We start from the raw sequence: 24,430 nt of genomic DNA, 5'->3' as shown, positions 1-24,430 counted from the left end.
CTCTCAGTAAATGCTGCAGAAATGAAAGATGTGGGCTCCTATTGCGCTCTGTTCTGTCCATCTCATGAAAGCCACATCTCAAGTGAATTCCTTTGAATTTGGTTCCAGTGTTCAATAATTACATTTTGGTGGTTGAAGGTCAAATGTCGAAGTCACCGTTATCTCCAAAAACATGTTATTAGTATGTGATATCTTTTTTTGCTCTTGAGGAATTCTGTCATTTGGCCCCAACTTGCGCTCTGACCGAAAGATGGTCTGAGTTGTAGCTGTCAAAGTTTAATTTCATTGTGAATGGCATAACATGTTTTTACCATCACACTACATTAGATGGATAAACAGCCTTTCACAACACACATTTACCTTGTTTTAGGAATAATGATGTGTTCCATTTTGCTAGTATTCTCGTAGTCTGAACCTGAATGTAAACTGCAAAAAGAGTGTTTGGCAGAAGCATCGTCGTCGTCATCGTTGGGCTGAGGACCGTGGCCTCAGACTTGGAGGTGCTGATTCTCATCCCTGCCGCTTCACATTGGGCTGCTAACTGCCCCAGCAAGAGCTGGAGGTTGTGGCCTGATGGAGCTAAGAGGACTACATCATCCGCAAAAAGCAGAGACGTCTCAAACCCCTCCACCGCCCGGCTGTGCCTAGAAATTCTGTCCATAAAAGTTACGAACAGAACCGGTGACAAAGGGCAACCTTGGTGGAGTCCAACCGTCACTGGGAACAAGTCGGACTTACTGCCGGCAACGCGAACCAGACTCTCACTCCTCCGGTAGCAGGACTGAATACTTCCGGAGTACCCCCCCACAGGGTGCTCCTGGGAGCACAGTCATAAGCCTTCTCCAAATCCACAAAGCACATGTCGACTGGTTGGGCAAACTCCCATGCCCCCTCCGACACCCTAGCGAGGGTGAAGAGCTGATCCACGGTTCCACGGCCCGAACAAAAACCACATTGCTCCTCCTTGATGTGAGGTTTGACTATCGCCCTGACCCTCCTTTCCAGTACCCTGGCGTAGACCTTTCCAGGGAGGCAGAGAAGTGTGATCCCCCTCTGGTCCCCTTTCTTAAAGATTGGGACCACCACCCCAGTCTGCCATTCCAAAGGCGCTGCCCGTGATGTCTACACAATGTTGCAGAGACGTGTCAACCAAGACAGTCCCACAAAATCCAGAGCCTTGGGATACCCCCTGAACTCTGCCATCATGGAGTTGCTTCACTGCCTTGGTGACTTCTGCCCCGGAGATTGGATGACCCCCCCCCCCCCCCAAGCACTCCCCCAACTCTGTTTCCTCCAAGGAAAATGTGTTGGGGGGATTGAAGAGTTCCTCAAAGTATTCCTTCCACCATCCAATTATATCCCCAGTTGAGGTCAGCAACCTCCCGTCCCCACTGTAAAAAGTGTGGGCAAGTTGCCGCCTTCCCCCCTGAGGCAACGGATGGTTTGCCTGAACCTTTTCAGAGTCGACCAATAGCCATTCTCCATGGCCTCACTGAACTCCTCCCACGGCCCGGGTTTTTGCCTCAGCGACCACCATGGCTGCACACTGCTTGGCCTGCCAGTACCGGTCGGCTGCCTCTGGAGACCAATAGACCAGCCACGCCTTGTAGGCCTCCTTCTTCAGACTGATGGCTCCCCTCACCTCTGGTGTCCACAAGTGGGTTCGCGTATGACCACCACAACTGGCCCCAGCAGTGTTACGACTGCAGCTCACAACAGCCACTTTGACAATGGCGGAGTGGAACATGGTCCATTCGGACTCAATGTCCCACTGCCCCAGGGATGTAGTCAAAGCTCTGCTGGAGGTGGGAGTTGAAGATCATCCTAAGGTTCTTCCGTCAGGCATTCCCAGCAAACCCTCACTACTCCTTTGGGCCTACCAGGTCTATGCATCATCTTCCCCTGCCATCTGATCCAAGTCACCACCAAATAGTGATCAGTTGACAGCTCAGCTCCTCTCTTCACCCAAATGTCCAGAACATACGGCCACAGGTCAGATGATACGACTATACAATCGATCATAGACCTATAACCTAGGATGTCCTGGTGCCACGTGCACCGGTGGGCATCCGTTTGTTCAAACATCAAGTCCATGTAACCTTTTCAGACTGGGCCTGGCCAGACCCCATGGGCTAAGGCTCGACCACCAGGTGCTTACCAACGGGCCCCTACCTGGCTCCACGGTGGGGCCTCGATACCCCTCCGGGCTGGTCACACAAACTCCTAGTTCTTGTTTCCATGGCAGAAGCATCTAACCACAAAATGGCAATTGTAGTTTATGTAATTAATACATGTCACCACACCGTCAATCATCAACTTCTCTGGAAATGGACACTGTAATTTTAGCACTGCAGAGACCAACAGATGTTGACTGCTTGTTTCATTACCCTGCTTTGTTGCTCATATGTGAATGTAAGTTTGCCAAATGCAATTACAGTGCATATCGTTTTACCAAGAGAGTATGTTTGCCTGTGTGTGTTTGCTTTGAGGGTGATATTGGATTAGATCTCGTAAAGAGAGAGAGGATGTATTTATAGTGCAGTGAATGTCCTGCATTAATTGGATGATACACTACAAATTTAAAACAGTAGAAGTTTAGTTGAAAATTTTAAGGGCTTGAGAATTAGTTTTATGCATCACGTGTAAAAAGCAGGCAATCTTTTACTCTTGACAGTTAATCACAAAGGAGTTAATCACCGTTGCATTTCACCATCTGATTCATACATATTCAACCAAGCAATAAACACACAAAGAGGTTCAGGAGATGGGCTAACTCTCAACATGACACTAACAAAGGCTGCTACTCAGGCTATCTTTCAGGGGGCGCCCAATTAGAGGTACGTTTTTACTCCTGCAGAGCTCTAACAAGGACTGTTTGTATATGTGGGTTTTGAGAAACAGCATGAGACAGAAAGCAGAATTTCACACAGTGCTTGTGTGAACACGTCAAAGAAATTACCAATCCATTTAATGTTGAACAGTCTCAGAATTCACGTGAAATTTAAAGGAAACGTAGCCAATTGTCAGCCAGCCTTCTATCACTTCAGTGGGGGTTGTATATGTGCTCACACACATTATAAATACTCCCTCCATGTTGCCAGTGCCCAGAGCTCCCTGCTCATGTTCAGGCACTGATAACAACCTGTCAGTGGCAAAAACAGGCACTTTAGTGGACAGACTTTGACACAAACAGTTGCACCTGTTTTTGTTGCTGACAGCGTTACCATTGTTCCTTAACAATGACAATTGGAATTATTGACCTGGTTTCATTTTTGCTTTGGAATTTAATTTAATCCAAAAAAAAAATTACTCCATATATTAAGGTCAGTTTTCTAGAAATCTTTCCATTGTTTTTTTTGTTTTTTTTAACCCACCTGTGTTCACTACTGACATCGCTAATTTCTTCTAAGGGAAGTTTTCTTCTGGGAAATTTAAAGACATTTGTTGATAATTTTCAAGAAGAAGTATTAATATTTTCTTAATTTTCTTTACACTCGTAGTGAAGAACAGTCAACAACTATATATATATATATATATATATATATATATATATATATATATATATATATATATATATATATATATATATATATATATATATACACATTCCATATCCATTTGAGAGCTTTGCAGGACTATTGAGGCATTTATTTTATTCACAGCAAACCTCTTTATTATCTACTTGTTATCTACTGCAGGGATCTGGTTGTCCTACCTTGCAACTACTGGACTCTGTCTTAGGTCAACAGGTGAAGTAAGTTTTGAGTGTTCCATTTCAAATTAGATCTGTCAAAAATAACAATTCAAGTGTCCTTGGGTAAGATGGTGAATCCCGGATTCGATGACTGGTAGCCTCCACAATCAGTGTGTGCATGAAGCAACATTGCAAACCGCTTTGTGTACCTCAAATGTAGAAAAGCACGATATAATTCCATTTAACTTTACCCTCCGGCTCTTGGTCTGACGTCACGTGTGGGGTTGCTGTCAAGCCTCCAGGCTGTGAGCTCTCTGCTCCTATAAAAGACCAAAAACTGGAACATCCAAAGAATTCTGAAGAGTGAATATTTTAGCTTGAGCTTCTATGATGTTATACATGGCCCTAATTGAAAGAGCTGCATCTGTATGCATGTACAGTAATATTAACCAGGTTGAAATACCAGTTAGTTGCGTTATGGTAAACCTCATTATCTTCAGAATACCTTCTGAGATCAAAATACTTGAAGGAGTAAGACAAAGTGAGGGAGGGAGTGAAATCAGAGACTACGGGAGAGATGTTTTCATTTTGCCCACTGAGCCCTTAAATAATTTAACGAGGGAGAGATCTGTCAGAGTATTGCTGTGTTTGTGTGTTGAATATTTATAATGCATATAAAAGTGTTATGGGCCAGCTGTTGGCAGTCATACGTCTCAGGTCTCTGCCATTCTTTTTTCTTTTTTCTTAAATAAAATGCATGCATACATAAGAAAATACCTAATCAATTGTGGCTGTATGGCTGAGCTCCTTCTACACGCTTAAATAGAAGGAAACTTTTCTTCAAAAACACAGTGTTAAAATAGAGTTTAGGAGCCGGTGTAATGGATCAGAGAATTCTGATGGTAATAATTGGCTCCAAATCTGTCCTTACTAGACAGAATTTAAAGAACGCTCAGTGGAGATAAGAAGAGACAGCACATCATCTCGAATGTAACGAAGCTCAGTCTATTTCAAACATGTGCTCTTAGGCTGTTTTCTGGAACCGCCCTCTGAGTTATTTAAGCAAAATGTATCCTCAAAACAGAACTGACAGGGCTTTCTCCTATGATTTAGCTAAAGTCTGTATTTGTATACATCATTGAGTCCATCTCCCAGAAACACTCCAGCCCTCATCAGTTCATAAACCCCCAAAGTCACTTATTTTTGAAGAATATATTCAAGCTTTGACATGCGAGTGCTTCATTTCTTTGTACCACTGACAATTTTACACTCTTACTTGGGAAATGTTGCTTTCTCCATAAAGTCAGACATAAATTCTTTGCCGGTGCAGCAGCCTACAGCTCTGCTGTCTTAATAGTCCCTCTCACATAACCCTCGCCTCTCTTTGTGGAAAATTTGATTTCCAACTGTGAACTTTACAGGAATATAATGGTAAATACACTCTAAGTGTAATTTTGTAAAAATATATCATTTTTTTGTCATATTTAAAATCGCCCTCATATTGTCTTGACATCGGTGAAAAATTCTCTCATCGACACACAGCCTCGTGCATGAAAGTATATTGAGTAAATTGATTAAATGTGATTATTGTATGTCTGTTTACTTCACTGTTAAAACACTCCAATAACAGGAGGACTCTATGTTTTTACAAGGTAAAATAAGATAATAATCATGTTCCATGTACAGTAGCTGTAGACGTTAACTCTCCCGTGTCTCATTGGGATTTGCTCCTTTACCCATTTTTATGTCAGAATGAGGTCATGCGACATTGTAAATCATGAGTTTTCAATAAATATAAAAAGGAAATCTTTTTTTTTTGGAATAAGTGCTGCAAATTAATTGAATCACGATGCGGTGCAAATTATTTTGAACAACTCTCCAAAAGAGATAAAAAGGTGGCTTCCTTTTTCTGACATATGCATGCAGTATTTTATTGCTATTTATCTAATCTAGTAAAACCATTACGAAAACAAAACTGCACTTGCTTTTTATGCTAGTTTAAGTTTGCGTGCCTGATTTGAGAAAAAAAACCCACTTCATAATTCTTATTAATTTTTGTGCTTTATTTGATCATCAATGAATGAGCTTTTATTTTCATTGCACAGCATACATGAAGTGCTGGTCAATGTACTTTGTGTTAAAGAAAGATGTAGAAAAAGAAGATTAAGAGAAGAAAATACATTCAAAGTCTTTTTAGAAAGAGTCGAGTCAGTCGTATTTTGCATTGATTCAAGTAAAACAAACATGCTCTGAAAAGGCAAGTGATATCATTTGTTGATTACATGGTCCAAAATAGCAGAATTAAACAAAGCAATCACAGTATGACTTTTTCACCAAATCAAACAGCAATACTTTTTTACAGTACAAGTACCACAAGGACTAAAATCTTAAGTGTGTCTGTTTTCAGTTCCTTGCTCATCCTCTCCCTCAGCTGTTTACTTTAAACAGAATTCACAGGAGAAATTCCTCTTAAAAAGAAAGACTCTTAAAGTGCAGATGTTTGGACCGACGTACACTCGCATTTGAGATGATTTCATGTCAAGACAAGCATTTCAACACCAAACCTGTTTTCATCAGAGTTAAGGGGAGCATCGGGATTACCACAGAATAGCCTGACTTTTGATATCATGGCCAAAGTATGGTGACAGTATTATATTATTACCACCACTAGTGTGTGTGTGTGTGTGTGTGTGTGTGTGTGTGGGGCTGTGTGTGTGTGGGTGTTGAACGTTTTTCTTGACAACCATTCATCTTATCTGGATGCAAGAATTTATTTCATCAGTACTTTTAGAGGTGATCTCAACTAATAATCAGCTGTTAAGTGTCAAGTGGCAGCTAAGGGCCCATTTTACACTGGCTCACATTGACTCGGGTCGGTTTGGCCTCGTTTCCACCGGCTCCAACACGGTACTAACCGTCACCATTTTGGTCCCTGCTCCGCTGGGGTTCCAAGTGAGCCGAGCAGGGACTTAAAATGTGACGTAAACACATAGCGGGGCGCTGATTGGGTAACTTACCCGCTTCCATCGTCTACTTCCTATCATCTTGGCCTCGGAGGAATACTGGTCGATCGCTTGGTAAAGTCTTTTATACTTTTCTTGGGTGTTCTGTTTCGCTGCTTGAAGCCTCGCCTCTCTGTTGTCCCTCACTTTTAGTTAAAGCAAAAACCACTGACCAACCAACAGGCATCACGCTGCCTCCATGTCGTCCATTGTTGTTGTTGTATCGCACACAAATTACGCGGGGGAACTCTCGGCCGGTGAGTCCACCCACATTGACGTGGTACCCAGCGCTAGTGGAAACACACTCGTACCGAGCCATACTGACCCGACCCAGGTTACATCAAAGTTTTGGATTTTATCTAATCTTGCCCTGCCTCTAGCATGTACCATAAAGCTCAGAATGGGGGTGCACTCCAAATTGTAAACTGTCTCACTGTCTGTTTTGGGTGTGTTTTCGGTCATACATTCTTACATTTGAATTGTTTTGTGTTGAACAGCAGGAATAATAGCAGTGGTTTCATTATTATATTTTTGGTTTGTGTTGGGAGCCCAAATCCCCTCAAGGGAAGTTTCTATTGTTGTTATTGGTACTGATGTGCTGTCCATTGCTTTACTGTTGTACCCTTAATCACATTAAATAAAATCCCCTCAGGTAATCATGCTAATGTAAATCAGATTTTGTTATAAGGCAGGTTGATACAGAAAAGGCAGGACTAGCATCCCTTGTGTAAAATTATAATGAATCACGAAGTCCGTAAAAAAGAAAAGAAAAAATGTGTTAATGAGCAAAGACAGTGTGGAAATGAAGCTAGACCAAACTGTGTAATAGTTCTTTGTCTAGTATCGCCGATGTTTGCCAGATTGCTGCGGGCACCTGCGCGCGCGCGCACACACACACACACACACACACATACACACACACACACACATCTGCTCTTGTTGATTGTTCGTTCCTGCACATCTAAGTGTAATATTAACACTGATGACATCGCTTCAACTCTTATCTGATGTGATCATTCAACTTTATCACCAGCTGCATGTCAGGTTTGATGTGTTCACTCGCTGAGATGGAAACAAATGTATGTTTCGGTGACAAATCCAAGAATGTGAGACCGCTCTGAAAGACCGTGCTCTGAAAGCTTATTACGTTCTCTGTGACTTTAGTGTTTCTGGTGCTGTGCATGGTGTGACATCACTGCTGCACAACCAAATAGAGATTGAGGGTGTCCAGTAGATCTTGTTTGCTTTATATTTGTAATACGTATTGTCCTTGCTGTGCTTAATACGAGTCTATTCAGGTACGATCATTTCCATGTTATATAATAGGAATGTACAATAAAATCAATTCGGGAAATGTACAGCAATATTGTTTTCACAATACTATAACAACTTTTTATTGTAGCATGATAAATCACATTGTGACTAGGGCTGCAAGAGTCATTCATTATTATTCTACTTTTCATTGAAAACCCATGGTGGCGTATTATTTGTGGATACCTTGTAAATGAAGACGTTTCCTGATGTCTGCACAATATGCAGTGAAAGCAGGACATCTCTGCAGGACCTCAACCTTTGATTTAAAGTGGTAGTGTAACACACAGTTAGCCTTCAACAAATATGGCATTGTCTTGAGATTTTCAAATTGCAGCAGGCCATATTGTGCAGTTCAGTTTACTGTGCAGCGCTAATTGTGCTTGGATCAGCTGGTCCTCGCCAATATCCTGCCCTAATATGCGAACTGTGAGGGTGTTTTTTTTTCTTTCTTTGTCTTAATGTTTCCCAAACCTACAGAGAGATATTAAAAAACAAGACTACCATTTATAATAAATTTTAATTATCCCTAATATGAATATGTGTGTGTGTGGGGGTGGGGTGGGGGTGGGGGGGTTGGGGCTCATCTTCAAAGTTTGCAAGGTGTAACAGAAGAACTTGTACAAATGTGCCCCATGGCAGGTAATAATAGAATCTTTAGATCAGACTCAGACTAACAGTACCATCATTGTTTAAGAAACATGACCAGGCTTTTCTGGTCGTCTGCTCCTTTCATCCCTTTCTTGTTTCCTCTTTCTACTCATGGAGTAGATTGGCTCAGGTATCCCTCCATTAGCCATCATCTCATGTGACTGCCCCCCAGCCCCCAGTCTCTCTTCCTCACAATATCCTCCCAGTCTCCTGTCCTGACTTGGGGTTCACTTTAAAGTGACAAAGTGAGCCATATGTCGACTGCTTAGAGTGAAGGGATGAGAGCTGCCGCTACCGCTGTGTGCAGGATGTTCAAAATGCAAGGGAGTCACGGAAGAGTGGAGAATGACCTTTTATACCGGCTCCCATTCACACATTCCCTCTCCCACTCTCGTATTCTGCCTATTCTTTCATTCCTGGTTGCTGATTGAGGACAGGGTGAGGAAGAATGAAACAGCGAGGGAGAGTTACTACTCAAATAGAAGGTCATAGCTCTGTTTGATAGCCCTTTGTCTCCAATCCAAAAACAGCACTGTTAATAGCTGCCCATAGGCCACTTTATAATGATTGGGTCTTATCTCTAGACACACACAGACAGTCAAACACAGACGACACGCAGTTTCTCTATGGTGGCAAGAAGGGCAATTCATCTGAAATGGAGAGAGAACTATGTCGCTGTTTGTTTTCATGCTAACTGGTGAGAAAAAATGAGAGCTTAGCGACCATTTATCCCGCTGGAAGCGCTGATGCCGGGGCAATGTTATCCAGCACTCTGTCCAGTTATATAACCTGTTGCCTCAAATTGTCTTTCCTCTGATGAGTAAAAGTATCAGTGCTTTTTATTATAATGTCCATTTTTTCCCATCTATCAGGAAGAATTACCTGCCATTTTGTTAGATATACTGATGTTGAAGCTAATGAAGGCAGTTTCTATGGTTCTACGTTGGTATAATAAAAACCTTTTTAACTTTTTGAAGTGATAAATGATTCCACTTTGACTGCTCAGAGGATGAGAGGGGGATCCACCGGGAGTTCAGACGACACCCACATATTGTGCCTTGAGAGCTGTTTGGATTTTAGAGCCTTGTGGAGGGATGCTGATGCAGAAAATCTTGTTTTTACACTGCAGATGCTCATCCATTCATACATAAACATACAACATATTTTCTGAGTGTCTAATGTATTCAAATGTGGGATTCATTCAGCAAAGCAGTGCACTCACTTATTTTATACGTCCACATCAAAACTTTGCGTGTATTCAAAGAAAAAAGTCATTTAAAATCAAAAGTTGGTCCATTGTTGTATCATTTGTATGTATGTTCCAGAAAATGCAGATGGCTTTCCTTTGTTTTCCGGCAACATCATCACTACAAAAAAAGGATGCTTACTCCACCTAGAATATGAAGACCATAAAAGATACACGAAATGTTCCTATTTTTTGGTATTAATCTCCATTAAGAAATTGTTTATGTTTATATGCAGGAGAGGTTAATCACCCAGAGTGAAAATTTTGGGCATGGAATATTCTGGTTTCCTTTGAAGAACCGTTGACCTTTCACGTTTGGCCTTAGTTGCATCTCCATACAGTCAGTGTGGAGCGCAAAAGAGAGTGAGGTCATGCAAGGTCAGTAAATGGATGTCGTCTGACAACTTGGCAAAGCTGTTTCAGGGGTTCAGCACTGTTAACTGGTCCCTTTTGACACAGTCCCCTCATATTCATGTTATATGTTATTCATAACTGTTGTTTCAACTGCTATACGGTCTGTAAACAATGAGCAGCTGACGGAATGAGGAAGTCTTGGACCAGATATCTGCTAGATACACTGGAAAACCCAGAATGCCAGCCCTTGTTCCCAAAGGCTAAGTCATCAAACTTAGCTGATGGGTTCCCAGATTGCCTTGTTACTAATGGTACAATACACAATATGAAAGTCAAATTTGGACTGACAAACGGAGCTGCACATCTGAGCCCCGAGCAGCAATTGTGCCTTACACACATAAAAGGGCCATTAAATAAAGACATTGAAGAAAAGAGCTGGAGAAAGTAGCAAAGGTCCCTGAATTAGAATTCTTTTTTTGTATAAATCCTTGTCAACCACCGCACAGACCTTCTTCTAGTAGCAGTAGCAGCACGTCTCAATGTTTCAACAACCTGCAGCAGAGATGCCACAATAATCTTGCTGTCACAGTATTATTTATCAAATTCAAGACAAATTATTCATACTTTTGGGTCGGCTGATCAGACACCAAGTTAGGTAAGTGAATGAATTAGACTCATTATTATACATGATTTAAAATATTAGAATTCAATGACAGTCTATTTCCACACACTGGACACTTGTGTCTACACCTCCAGACCTAACCTTCTGCTTTTAGTGGAAAAGACCCAAAAGCGTACATCTCCTCTCAGCAGCATGCAGGTATTTGAAAGGGCAGGACTGTGCGTGGGAGGAGTCAGGACCTAATTCAAAATGCTAAGGGTGGTGAGTGGGGGATTCTACAGTTGCCATAGAGACCTTTGTGGCTGTCTGCAGCTGCTACTTTCTGTCTCCTATTCAATACTGAGAAGGAGGCGTAGACACGTGCACTTCACATGCACGACATCCTGGAATCCTACACCTTTTACAGTTTGATAGAAACACGGATGAAACAGAATGAGTGACAGCTGAGCCTCTGAATTCATCAGTTCTGGATCTTTCAAACTAAAGGCCGTGCATGTATCAAGGTAAAATATTCTCTTGTATTCAAAACACAGGTTTGGAACATTGGCTGGTGGTCACAGCGGGTTGTCGTGACAGATCATTTGCTTTGACTTGATTGTTGACAGGATTACTGATGCTCTAAAATGATCCTTTATCAGAAGTCTTGCTAATTAGACAACATTAAGACAGCATTTTAAAGTTGAGTATTACCTTTAACGGAGTTGACTTGTTGGCTGCTACTTTGAATGTACAAGTGTAACAAAAAATAAAGCTCCAACTTTACTTCTCCTAAGTGTCAAACTTTAAATATTTCATTGCAGCTTGAAGGCTTGCAGAACACTGACAAACCTTTCCGTTTTTAAAAAGTTTCAGTTTTTCCCATAATTAATGGCTCTTTATGTCAGACAGTTTAACTTTACATGCAAGCTTTAAGTACCTCTTTTTCTTCCCGGTTGCATTTATCGTTGGTTGGTACACTGAAATAAAGATTGACACTTTTATTAAAATAATTCAAATGTACTGTCAGAACGAAATAACTCAGTTTCCAGTTTTTTGTGGCCTCTACATTTGTATCAGCAAACTTTTTACTGAGTCAAGTTGTAATGATTTGATTATTTTGTTTTGCCTTTGAAGCGCTCGCTAATAGGTGTCAGCTCATCAAGATCTTTTTGCCCTCCTGCATAATGCCTCTGTGACTCCAAAATAGAAAAGGAGCTAGCCATGTTTGTTTAGCTTGAAGCTAATGGCACCTTACAGCTAACAACAGCTACAGCAACAAATCAAATGCAATTTTAGATTTTTGTCCAGGATAATCCACATCTTTGCCAGGCGTATGCTCAGTGATCCACAAGCACTTTTCCTTCATAAAAAAAAAAACAAAACAAAACAAAACAGAAAAAAACCCAACTCTTTCAGATCGGGGGAGTGCGTTGGTTCAACTAAATGAGTGTTTGTGGATTACTGAGAAGATTACTGGACAAGGAAAATGTCATGGAAGATGACGCTGTACTTTTAAACTGACATTTTTTGTTGACATTCTGCTTTTTGTTGGAGCTGTTGTTCGCAGTCAGTTTTCATCAGCTTCAAGCTAAATATGCATGGCCAGCTATGTCTGTTCTCTGTCGTCACAAAGAAGTAACACAGGAGGGGGAAAACATCTTTGCGAGCTCATGATATCTATTTTTGAGTACCTTTAAGGTGAAGTATGACTTTAAAACGTTACAGAGTATCTGAACTCCTATGGAACTTCTGCACAGTAGAGAATTAAGTGCGCTCTAGGTTTTCAAATGACATTAACGCATGTAGCATTTCTAATCAAAGACTACAGTTCAAACCTACGGTACTACACTGCAATAAAAACCATCCCCTGCTCCTAGGTTTGATACAATGCTTCACATGTGGTAATTCTGATCTTGTAGTTTCAGCCAGTCAAAATGTACAGCAGCATGTACTTGGACAAGTCAGAAGAACTCACTCATGTAGTACATATACTGTTACTGTCCTTTGGCCGTGAATGTAAATGTGCTGTTGAAACGATCCATAAATACCACATTAATTATCTAACTTATGAACAACACACCACTTCCTCAGGTAAAAAGACTTAAGTGAAAACAACATGTAACATAAGTTGACGTATTATTTTAACATATTTCACCTTAATACAATAAAATGGTCTCCCATCTGTTTTATTCCTGGATATTACCATAGAGGGCATTTTAGAATATTCAAAGCACATTACTATATATCATCCATCCATTGTCTTCCGCTTATTCCTACACATTAAGGGTCGCGGGGGGGCTGGAGCCTATCTACTATATATCATCAATAGCATAAATGGAGTGACAGTGCAAATGTTTTCATTTATTTTATACCTTTTAGGTTTTAAAACAGGTGGCAAGCAAGATGACAAAGCGGAAGAGGGGCTGTGAACTGAGGCGTCTTGATGTAAAACAAAGATGTAATTTTGCATCACAGGTGCAGAGCGTTTAATAGACTCTGCTCGAATTCCCAGCTTCACCTCACTTTGCAAATCATAGGGGTGGCTGAACCTGTGACTTGTTTTCCTCATGTATGAAATATATCTTGTCACAGGTGCTGAGAAGAAAATCGAGCTGCTGACAGCATACGGGCTGAAGCAATTTAATATATCATAGAGAATGTGGTAATGGTCCACTGATAAAGGTATTCCCCACTGTGAAATCAATGAAGTACTACTCCAAGTGTGATATGCATATGTTGTGGGCTTGCTTGTGGTACCTAATTTGAATGTCTGAGAAGAGCGGGAGTGAGCGGGAACATAAAGTGAAAGACGGGGGAGAGAGAGCAACAGAATTGCGCATATTTATGAGTATGCGGTCTTTCTGCAAGTGTGCATGAAAAGAGGGGTTGAGGGAGTCAGATGAATTGCATTGTGCTCTAGAATGTTAGGGAGGAGAGGGGATTGAGGTGGGAGACTTGAGATAGCGACTGGGGATCAACTCATTCAGAGCTTCAAATGGCTTTGAGAAAACCAATCAAACCAGCATAGAGTCTCTCCACATCTCACTCAAACACACTCTCTCGCTTATAGCCACACACACACATGCTGTACATTCACGATAGCTTCAGTGCAGCCAAGTCCTCTGCACTATTGATCCACTTCCGTGTGCCTGAGATTAACTTCAATGTGGCTCACAAACACGCATGCACACCCTCCACACACTGAATTTCAGGTTTGGAATCTCATCTGTCTGGCTCAAAGCTAGATTGTTGATAGAGTGCTGGCAGTGAGCTACTTAAATAGTGAATGCATCAGCACACAGACACGTGCACAGACAGTGTTGGGTAAGCGTGATGCCCTCCCCCACAACCTACCATCCATGCAGCCTTAAGCGAGCAGCTCCTAAATGTGAGTCTTGGCAGAACCAGGCAGGAACACTCTTCCACTCGCTCTGTAGCAATGAAACCACTAGCGGTCAGTCAATGAAAAGGGTGTTTTCAGTTTGAATGAAATATCCATTCTGATCATGTCACTGTTAATCAGGAAGTGATGTATCTTGAAGTGAAACGTCAACATTTAGACATCTGATAGATATTCATACCTTTGTTTGCTGTCTTCACCAATATAGTGGAAATATGGATTTCAGCATGCTATGTACACCAGATGGTTGCTAAACACAATCACTACATTTAGTAATGATTTTGACAATCGATGTTTATCAAAAGAAGATATTTTGATGGGTTACCTAGGAAAATCTACGGGAAACCCTGCCTGAGAGGAGCTTTATTGTGAATTCAACTGATTAAACATCGCAATGGTATGAGCACGGTGGGAGAGTCAATAAGTTCGCTCCTACACCATTAGCTTTCTGTCTTAAATATTGCTGCCTTGCTGCACTGTTTTAGTCTTCTTTGACATGAACTCTATCACGTCTCATCCCATCGCTCCATTAAAACACATCAACTTTCACCAACACAGCGCCTCCTCCTGGGTGCAGCCGTCTTGCTCCTCCCTCTTTTGAAAACTCACGTTGCACGGACAAAAATGATTTCTGATAATGATCATCATGAATATTTGATATGTAAAAGTGCCATTCAAATAAGCTGTAACCATTATAATTTTGAAATGACTCCACTTGTGTTTTTAGGGATACTTGGGGAGTTAAGGGTCTAGGAGTTTTATTTCTTTCAAATATTGGTTTGAAAAGAAATGGTTGGTGGCCTGAGAAAAGTTTGAAAAAAGACTAATTGGACTGTTATTTACTGCAACTATGACCTTACTTATACTAAGAACTTTAGAAAATGCTGTTTATATGGCGGTCACAACTTTTTTTTAAATCTTACAAACGTGCAGACAGTGCAGTGCAGTGCAGCATAAACCTCTCTCCCCTACACCTTAAGAGACGCTTTGGCAACAGATACTAGCACACAGGTGTTTTGGCCTCCTTGCTACAGCGTCCAGTCTTGAGTTCGCGGCCAGTGCGAACCTATCTCCAGAGTGCGGGTTACATCCACATGAACCTCTTCAGTTAAAACCTCAAGAGAAATGCCTAACATTCCTTTTCTTCTCAGTGGACATGCAACTATTGTTTAAATAGAGAAATAAAAAACAATAATGTCTCACTCTCGGCTCACTTTTACGTGGGTTTCATACTAAGTATACTGCATGGGTGTAAGTGTGAACAGTGAATGAGAACAAGCTGTCTTCAACGGGTTCATAGGGGGATATTGTCTGTGTAATCACTGAGAACAGTGACAGTCTATCAGCAGTTATGCTGTACAATGGAAAAAGCAAAACTATGAGATGAAAGATGGTTTAAAGAAAAGTTTGTCGAGTAGAGAATTGCCTGTATATCTGTCACAATGAGCTATAGACACAAGTAGTCTTCTGATTTGCAGTTAAAATAATGTCTGAAGTCCTTACAAGTCAGTAAACGAACAGAATTCTCAGCGAAGTACTTCAGTTAACCCTGTGTTTTTATTTTGTTTCTATTCTTTTTTTTGAGTTCTTTTGTTATGTCGAATGTACAATGATCAAAAACAAAAACTCCATCTGGGAGTAACAAATATATTTCATGAGGGGATTCCACAAATATCTCTGTGAGACAGATTTACAGTTTGTAACCCACTTTCAGGCTTCAACTTCCACGGTGCCAACCTTGCTGCTCAATACAGTGGACGGGATGAAAAAGCTGGGTTTTTATTTTTACTCTCACACGTTTAGAATAACATCAATCAGTCGATACACCTTGCACCTTCTCTCTCACCTGCCAGTCACAATCCTGTTAATGATGACACTTTATTTCAACCGTGGCGTCGCTCGCTTCCTGCAGTTGACAACTCATTCTGAGTTTCTCCTGAACAAGTAGGCTGCATTTCCCCAAAGCAACTTATTCCACATTCCAACTGTTCTGATACTGTCAGGTGGCTTTTAAAGTTACACAGTAATTAAAAAAAAAAAAAAAGCTTTTGATATCACACCCCTCTCTCATTATAACAATTTTCATGACAAAAAAAACCCACTAACAATGAATTAATGACTTAAACATCAGCTGCAAATTTTCACGCTCTGCTTGGTCTCAAACACACGTTGTCCCTCTCTGTGTCGTCAGGAGCTCCAGTTTGAGCGCCTGACCAGGGAACTTGAGGCTGAACGTCAGATTGTCGCCACCCAGCTGGAGAGATGCAAGCTGGGATCAGAGGCAGGCAGCATGAGCAGCATCAGGTAACATGCAAAAGCCATTTTCCTTGCACGTGTGTGTTGGTGTGTATGTAGTGGGTGGACATAATATGTATCAGATAACACAGAGGGTCCCTGTCTATTGTGTGTTGGTGGTCGTTTGGCTTGCGTGAGGAATCTGGTTGTGTGTAAAAGCTGTATTTGTTCATCTTTTGGTTTTGTGTGTGTTCATGCCCCCACAGTGTGCGAGTGATTATGTGTAAACTTTGACTATGATGGAACATGTTCTGTGTCCTTCATGGCACAGATGCTGACTGCAGATTATGTACTTACACCCACACACACAGTTTACACACACTCACAGTCACACATACACTCCAGCATACAGACCCTGGTTGTTTTTTTTTTCCCCCTCAGATCTTTTGAGTATGCTATACCCCCCCCCCCCCAACCCCCCCCCCCAAAAAAACAAATTAGCTTTATCAGTGGGATGATTGAGACACACACACACACACACACACAAATTCTATATGAACCATCTTGTCTTAAACTAGTGTTACAGAATAAGAATAAGTATGGCGCCTATATAAGTGTGTAACCCCCCCCCCCACACACACACACACACATTGATATGGAGAGCTTAAAGGTATCCTGTGCACAACAAGCATGATAACTCGCTTCACAAACAAACATCCCCAAACTGACACACAAACAAATGTTAAAGGTTTGATACCAATGACACGTCAACACAATTTTAGGCGAAATTGCAAAATTAGCAGTGATGCTGAGGATGTGACGTTTTACATGCTGTCACACTCACGCAGTCACACAGAAATAAACTTGCAGTGTGTCCTGACTGTTGCACCTTCTGCAACAATGCTCCTTACAATGAACTATTAATTAGAAACAGCAATTAAACACAAACCCCAAACCCTTCAAAGCTACTTCTCAATGCTCCGTAATTATGTTTGGACCTTTCTGCCACTGTCTTTTGTAAGATGAGGCAGAGATTGGCAGAAAGTGGGAGTAGTGATTGAGTCAGGGATGGATGGAGGAGAGGGGATGGATGGAGGAGAGGGGATGGATGGAGGAGAGGGGACGTATGTGACCTGCATGCTAATTTGGAATTTTATGCTAACAGATCAAACCTTGAGCTCACATCTCCTCTCATTAAATCACTGTCCCCCACATTCTCTTCGATACTGACTTTGTCTCTCCGTAAATAAAACCCCGGAATTTATAAGTAAGGAAAGTTTGGTAGAGGACCAGGTTAAATTATTCACATTTATCGCAAGTTGTAGGTTGTGTGAGTCTACCTCCATGTTCGTGTGTGTGGGAATGTCTCTGCGTGCATTCTGCTGTCTTGTCAAAGAGTTGGGTTCATATAAATTCAGCATCTCTCCGACTACCTCAAGAAGCCGAGTGTATAAGTTCACAACCCTGAGGGAAACAAAGCACACTGAAAAATAACCACATCCACACAAGAAAAAGAACTTTTCAAGTTTTTGCACCAGTGTGAATCCCTGATGAGACTTTTTGGTGGAGGATTCCTTCCTTCATTCTTGGAAAGTTACACTTCCAGTATTGTTTAATATAAAATGAACAAGGACTCACATGAACAGCATCGGCATCCAAAAATATTTTGTTTCAAAAATTTATATTTTAAACATCAGAAACCGTAAATAGACACAAAAATGAGACAACATTAAAACCGATCCGTCTTTTTATATCTTTTTACCTGCTTCTTTTACAGGAAATTATACTTTGGATATGTAATTCAGTTTTTATAATCTATAATCAATTAATAATCTGATTTACACATCTGTCCACACTGTAATCTAAACTGTGTATTATTTTATTATTTGTTAATTCATTAGTATGTGGATTATTACTGTCAAATAATAAATAGAATTTTCTTTGAAATAATTTTTAACCTAAACGTTTTGAAAAACTCCGATATTTATCAAACTCATACAATTTTGGTCTCCAGAACCGTACATGCGATCCACTTGGAGTACCTATTCCAAACACTGGAGACGCACTTGTATACACCCAAAGGTTTGGTGCTGCAGTTGTGTGTTGTGCGTGCAGAGCTTACATCCCCTGACAACCCTCACATCCTCACAGACATTCAAAGGACAGCATCATCTTGAATTAGTTGGCCATAGCCATTATTGTACCTCCACAGTTACACAGCAGCAAGTGAGCACCATGCTTTTATTTTCCTTGATTATTTTTGTCGTCTTGCTTTAGATTGAATTTTTTTTTCCCCCAATTTTTGTTAGAGAGACTCATCTTTTGATGTTCACGCTTGTATTTCTAACTTCATACATGTAAACTCAGTTCAGTTCAATTCTTGGTTAAATACTGTAGATGAATGAACTTTCCTTAAGTCAAGATTTGACCGCTCCATCTACATACTGATCCACATGCAGCCAATATGTGTGTTTTTGTGAATATATTTAGAGATTATGTCTGATAATCTAATACATTTTTCTCCAGTGGTTACATTTGAACCTAGGATTTGCTTGACTTAGCCTGACAGGGCTTCATCAAAGAAATAAAACACTTGTTTTGTAATTCGTAGGAGTTATATATGGATGATCAATGATCGACGAGGCATAGACCTGAGCCTCATTCATTCAAGTGGCTTTTTCCAATTTCAATATCGTCGCCTTCTTCGTCATTTTTCAAGTTCTTCTGAAAACACAAAAAACTGGAGACAAACCATCGTGAGGAGTTGACTTTAGGAGAAAAGAATTGTTAAAAAATGACGAAGGCCATCATTTTAAGAAGGTGACGATATCTTTCAGCAACTCTCTTTTCTTCGAGGAGCGTTCGTATAATATTCAAATTTGCCCTCTTTCTTTCAAACTGATAACATGGTTTGAAGCCTTCATTCATCAGTATATGTTTAAAGTCTGGAACAGTGTGATTCCTTTTCTCATTCGAGCAGCTGTTTGGGTGCAGTTGACTCATGCTTTAGAACCCGTTCGCGTGTGTGCTTGTGTGTGTGTGTGTGTGTGTGTGTGTGTGTGCACGCCAACTACAGACTGTCTGCTGTCAGGTTCGCTGTCTCATAGTTGCATCATCTTATTAGTATCACATCAGATGTAGAGAATTGGCTTAGCTAAGCTATTGTCTGCTGACAGCCAAGTCTACATTCATCCCCAGGAGCGCTTAAATTTGTCATGTCAACTCAAACGTGTGATGTGCATTTTGTCTTCCTTTTCGTTCCCATGCTTACACTCACGATGGCTCATGTCTGAGGTGGTCAGTTACTGTTTTCTCCGTCTCGTTTTGATTGACATCATCTTTTATGCAGTTTGTACTTTTGTTCCAATCCTAAGTATAGACAATAGTGTCTGTGATATAACTGGGAATGATCAGAGAGCGGCTGATGCGATTTAATGAGACAGCGCTAACCTTTACCATGGTTTCCAACATCAGCACTCATTTTCCCCTCCTTCATCAGGGTCTCCATGACAGACAGCAGCTAAATATAGAGTGTAGTGTGGCTGCTTTGAGTGGATAGGTGTTATAATAAAGTAAAGGATAGAAATGATGAAAGAGGGTAAGGAAAAGGAACATCAGAAAGCTACTAGGTGTCATTTACATATATTATACAACCATGGATTTCATGGAAAACACAACTTGTGCTGTGGGCAATTAGCAACAGTTGCCACATTAACTCAGCAGTTTATTAGAAACATTTGGAAATTTAAGAGTACATGCTGGTACTACATTTGTGTGTGTGAGTTCCAAACTTTGGGGGATTTGTATACTACTGTCTTTTTGGACCCTCATGTTTGAAGCAACTGCTGTTCTTTGCGTGTCCGTCTGTGTGTATTCTTGGCAGCCGCTGTGAGCCTGCCTGTCCTTAGTTGTGTTCTGCTCGATAAAGCAATTCAGGCATCTCACCGGACTCCTCCACCCTGGAGCTTAGGACCCTAAAATAAAAAAAAAAAACAAAAAAAAACAGTGTGACTGTGGTGCAGCAACCCAGGGCATTACTGACTAACATCTGTTCACACTGTGAGCTCTTGCCATGTGACACAACACTTTTCAGGAATGAAACAGACACTGGCTCATACACACCCACGTGCAAACACACAGCGCCAGCAGAGACTCATTTATCATTTCTCTAACATTAGTAGTAAGTGGCAGCCAGTGGGAAACTTCCTGTTCCTGCTGTCTTGACCGTCTAGCTAGCTGTGAAGCTCAAGCCTGCGGTGCTCTTTTAAAAGGATGTATCGCAGAAGTCTTGCTTTTTAGTTGCTATGATGGAGATGCCAAGATGAACTGTAATAAAAGACCAACTGTTGCAGAGATGAGAATATGAAATTGCATTGTGTAGCTCATGGAGTTGCCTTTCCTTCAAATGAGGCTCATTTCACCTCCCAGGTGAATATGTAGGGGGAGTTGATATCAGTCAAATCAATCATACTGTAATGCCATTTATTGATTATGTATGGATAAATTGTTCACATTTGTTTGTTTTTTAGATGCTTGGTGAATCCAACATCCAGATTGTTGATGCATACAAATAGTTTTACTCCTCAATTATCCAGTTCAAGTTGGGAAACACTTCCCAAACCAAATTTCACTTTAGCGAAAATGTAGGGGATGTTTGGAAAAAGCCAGTGTCTTTTTGTGGAAAATGATAGATCGTGAAATTGTGACTCTTTTTCTATAACAGCAGGACAAGTTGTATGCAGGGTGTGTGAGACACAGATACACCAAGAGCAGAGCAGCAATCAGAGCAGTGTTGGCTGTAAGAGGCTGTAAATGGAGCTGCTGCTTGTCGGTACGTTAAAGCCAACAGAACTTCCTCTTTCAGGACCATAATGTGTAGATGTAAACGGCTCGTCTGCCCCCTCAAAATCAGGCTGATCTGCCTGCTCTATTGCTTGTCTATGATATTTCCATTTAGACACTGTAGTGCCTGCTGAGAAACCATTCGAAGACTTGTGTCATCCATTTTGCACATTCATTAATGGACAGTAGTCACCATAACAAATGGAATATCTGATTTAGTATGATTAGTAGTTATTCTTGCTTTTCATCCTGTCAAAGTGCTTCAGTTGACTCTCTTTAATATTAATATGTTTCTGAAGTTAAAATGATTCAGTTGAATTTTTGTTGCTGTTCTTGTTGTTTACAAGTGGCCGACAAAGCAGCTCTTTGGGTCCATTACCACCACTTTCTATCGTACGTAACTGCCAGGCGCTGGTAAAAACACTTTTGAAGAAATATATGTTTTAACACAAGGCAATAGTCGCATAAATTATTCGATTTTTATAATGAATTGATAACTAATTATGACCTCATTCTCCCATGATGTTTGTTTACTACAATGACTTTTTAATGTGCAATGGAATAAATCATCAATCCTTAATGTGTACTTTGTCCCAGTGACCAACAGTTTGGCATGTGCCCCACAGGTGTTTTTGCAGCTCAGTGAAATATAAGGCCAATAAAAGGACACTTCTTTGACAGATGTGGGTCATTAGAGGTCCCCCGGCATTCATCTGCCTTTGAGTGCCCTTGCTGGGCTGCCTTGGTGAGATACATCATTGCCCGTGGACTGTCGAGGAAATGATGTGAAGCTAGCTGGTAAGCTAATTGTAATAGATCATCAAGGCCACATATGAGATGTCACATTAGCTTAATGAATTCACATGCTGAATTGTGTCATGTCATTGCCATGAAGAGCAATATTTTTAGCTTGATGATTTATTGTTAATATTATGGAATGTGTTTACAATACGATACATGGGAAGCATAGATATTAAAGCTATTAGTTATGCTTGAATGATGAAATATGTGAGCAATTGCTGGAAACTTGTTTTTTTTTATCAAAGACTCGTCTTTTGAAAGCTGAATAGAATTCACTAGTTTGAACAGCGAAAGGCTTGACAACTGAAACCAGAGTAGAGGAAGGTATGGAGCCCCTCAGTTGGTATGCGTGTGACAAGGGAAGTTGAGCGAAACGAATGTGACCTCTTAATGGGTGTTTTGTTGTGCTTAATGGAATTGTTAGCATTTAGTCAAGAGAAATGGTGGTATCGTTGCTGGAGGCAGAGAAAGAGAGAGAGTGAGAGAGAGAGAATGAATAAATAAATAGCTTTCATGGTCACGTGGCTGCCACTTCATAGATTTAATTCATTAATTCCCACCCCCCACCCCCTCCTGGTTCCCTCCTGTTCTCATTGTCTCGTTTCATCTTACATTTACACCTCCGACTTGACTGTCATTTTTCTTCATCTTCATATTTTATTTCCTGAATTTTATTCATCACCGCAATAGGAAATCAATGCATTGACTTAATTGCGGTTTGTCTGGCTTTGGATGTCATGGGCATGTGTCTGTTCGAGATTTAACGGTATATGTATGATATGTATGTGTGGTTGCAGATGTGTACCAACTATTGCAGATTTACATCCGGAATACACCTAAAATACAAGTTCCACGCTGATACACAGTATCAACAGTCAAAACACCTGTAACGTGATCGTCGCGACGGTCACTACAATATCATGAATTGAGGCAGCTACACTGACCTTACCCGTTTTAAAATGGTGCTATATTGTGTCTAACTCATTCAATGAACAACCAATTTTATCTTTGCAATTTTCATCTCTGCTGTACAGGAAATTAAGCGAACCATGGATTAAAACTGAACTGTAATTTTTGTGTTCCGTTAGGCCTCTAATGTGTGTAATAATAACTCTAGCCTGTTTGATGAGCTCCAAAGTGACAGACCCTCCGGCAATAATGTTAATGTACCCTGCTGCCTCAGGTTTGAGACATGTGGACGATGTCTGTTTTGTTAACGGACAGCTTCTTGCTTTAGGCACCTGTGTTTTTTTTTTTTCCTGCTGCTGCTAATAGTTCATGTACAGTATATAGCTTACACTGAAAGCAAAAAGTCAAGCAACACTCATAATACTGAAAGAAGCTTTTAGTGTGGCCTAGCCTGCGTCATTATACACTACATTTACAAACCCAAATGAGCGTCTCTAACTCTTAACCAAAGATATCACCCCTGTGAGGTCACCTGATGGTGTGGGGATTACTTTTCAAAGCTTCAAGTTTGGTTTGCCAGCAGTGCTGAGATTATGAAAAATTGCTAAGCCTTTATTCTGATAGAGAGTCACCTCGATAGTGACTTGCCTATCACATGCTGGTCATGTTCTGAGTAAGAAGGACCGATGGGCAGAGGATCCTGGATACTTGGGTGCACAGGCTTCAGGTAAATCAGAGATGCATTTAGGTCTGAGACCATTAGTTGCTTTATAGACAGGGAAAGGGGTTTTAAAATCTATCCTCTGACCCACAGGAGGCGTGAGCAGTGATTTAAGAACTGGTGTGATGCGCTACACTCTCTTAGTGTTTGTGAACATTTTAGCTGCAGCATTCTGGGTGGGCTGCAATCTGATTAATGTTTTGCTTAAACCTGTGAAGACGGCACTTCAGTAGTCCAACTTGCTGAAATAAAGAGAAGAACAAATCCGTTTTTTGCAAAAATACTTTGATTCTTGCATTATTTTATTCTTTCATGGGCTGATTTTGTGATTTTCTTTATGTGGCTGTTGAAATTCTAAATGAGATTTTTGAACAAAGGATTAATTTCCAGTTAATGCAAGGTAGTCCCAACCCGGTAAGTAAGGTATGAGGAACAGTGCCAGGAAGGCCCATCCACTCTTCCAGTGGAGACCAAGCTGAACACTGTTGGTGTTATGATATCAACTTTATTTCTGAATAAATATACAAAGCAATAATCCCGTAGATTTCACATGAACATTTGTGCTTTCCCATAGAAATTTACAATGGCTTCACAAGGGACTCGAGTAGTTTAGCAATAACACGATGTTAGGTTTGACGTGGGAACTTGTATGGACCTCATGTA

At 40.8% G+C, this 24,430-nt stretch overlaps 1 protein-coding gene across 6 annotated transcripts in view; it reads left to right on the top strand.

Moving 5' to 3' along the window:
• The window catches only part of ctnnd2a (catenin (cadherin-associated protein), delta 2a), a 292,727-nt gene that overhangs the window by 83,147 nt on the left and 185,150 nt on the right, over window positions 1-24,430 (top strand). For all 6 annotated transcript variants that reach the window (XM_086191968.1, XM_086191964.1, XM_086191967.1 and 3 more), the window contains exon 3: window positions 16,451-16,563. In XM_086191968.1, the coding sequence (XP_086048094.1) occupies window positions 16,451-16,563 (113 nt within the window). The remainder of the gene's footprint in view (window positions 1-16,450; window positions 16,564-24,430) is intronic.

Source organism: Aulostomus chinensis, chromosome 21 (assembly GCF_037954235.1).
Source record: "Aulostomus chinensis isolate RoL2024-O1b breed Wild chromosome 21, RoL_Achi_v1.0, whole genome shotgun sequence".
In the NCBI taxonomy this organism is placed as follows: domain Eukaryota; kingdom Metazoa; phylum Chordata; class Actinopteri; order Syngnathiformes; family Aulostomidae; genus Aulostomus; species Aulostomus chinensis.
Note: the sequence above shows the minus strand (reverse complement) of the source record. Positions and strands in the feature narration are given on the sequence as shown.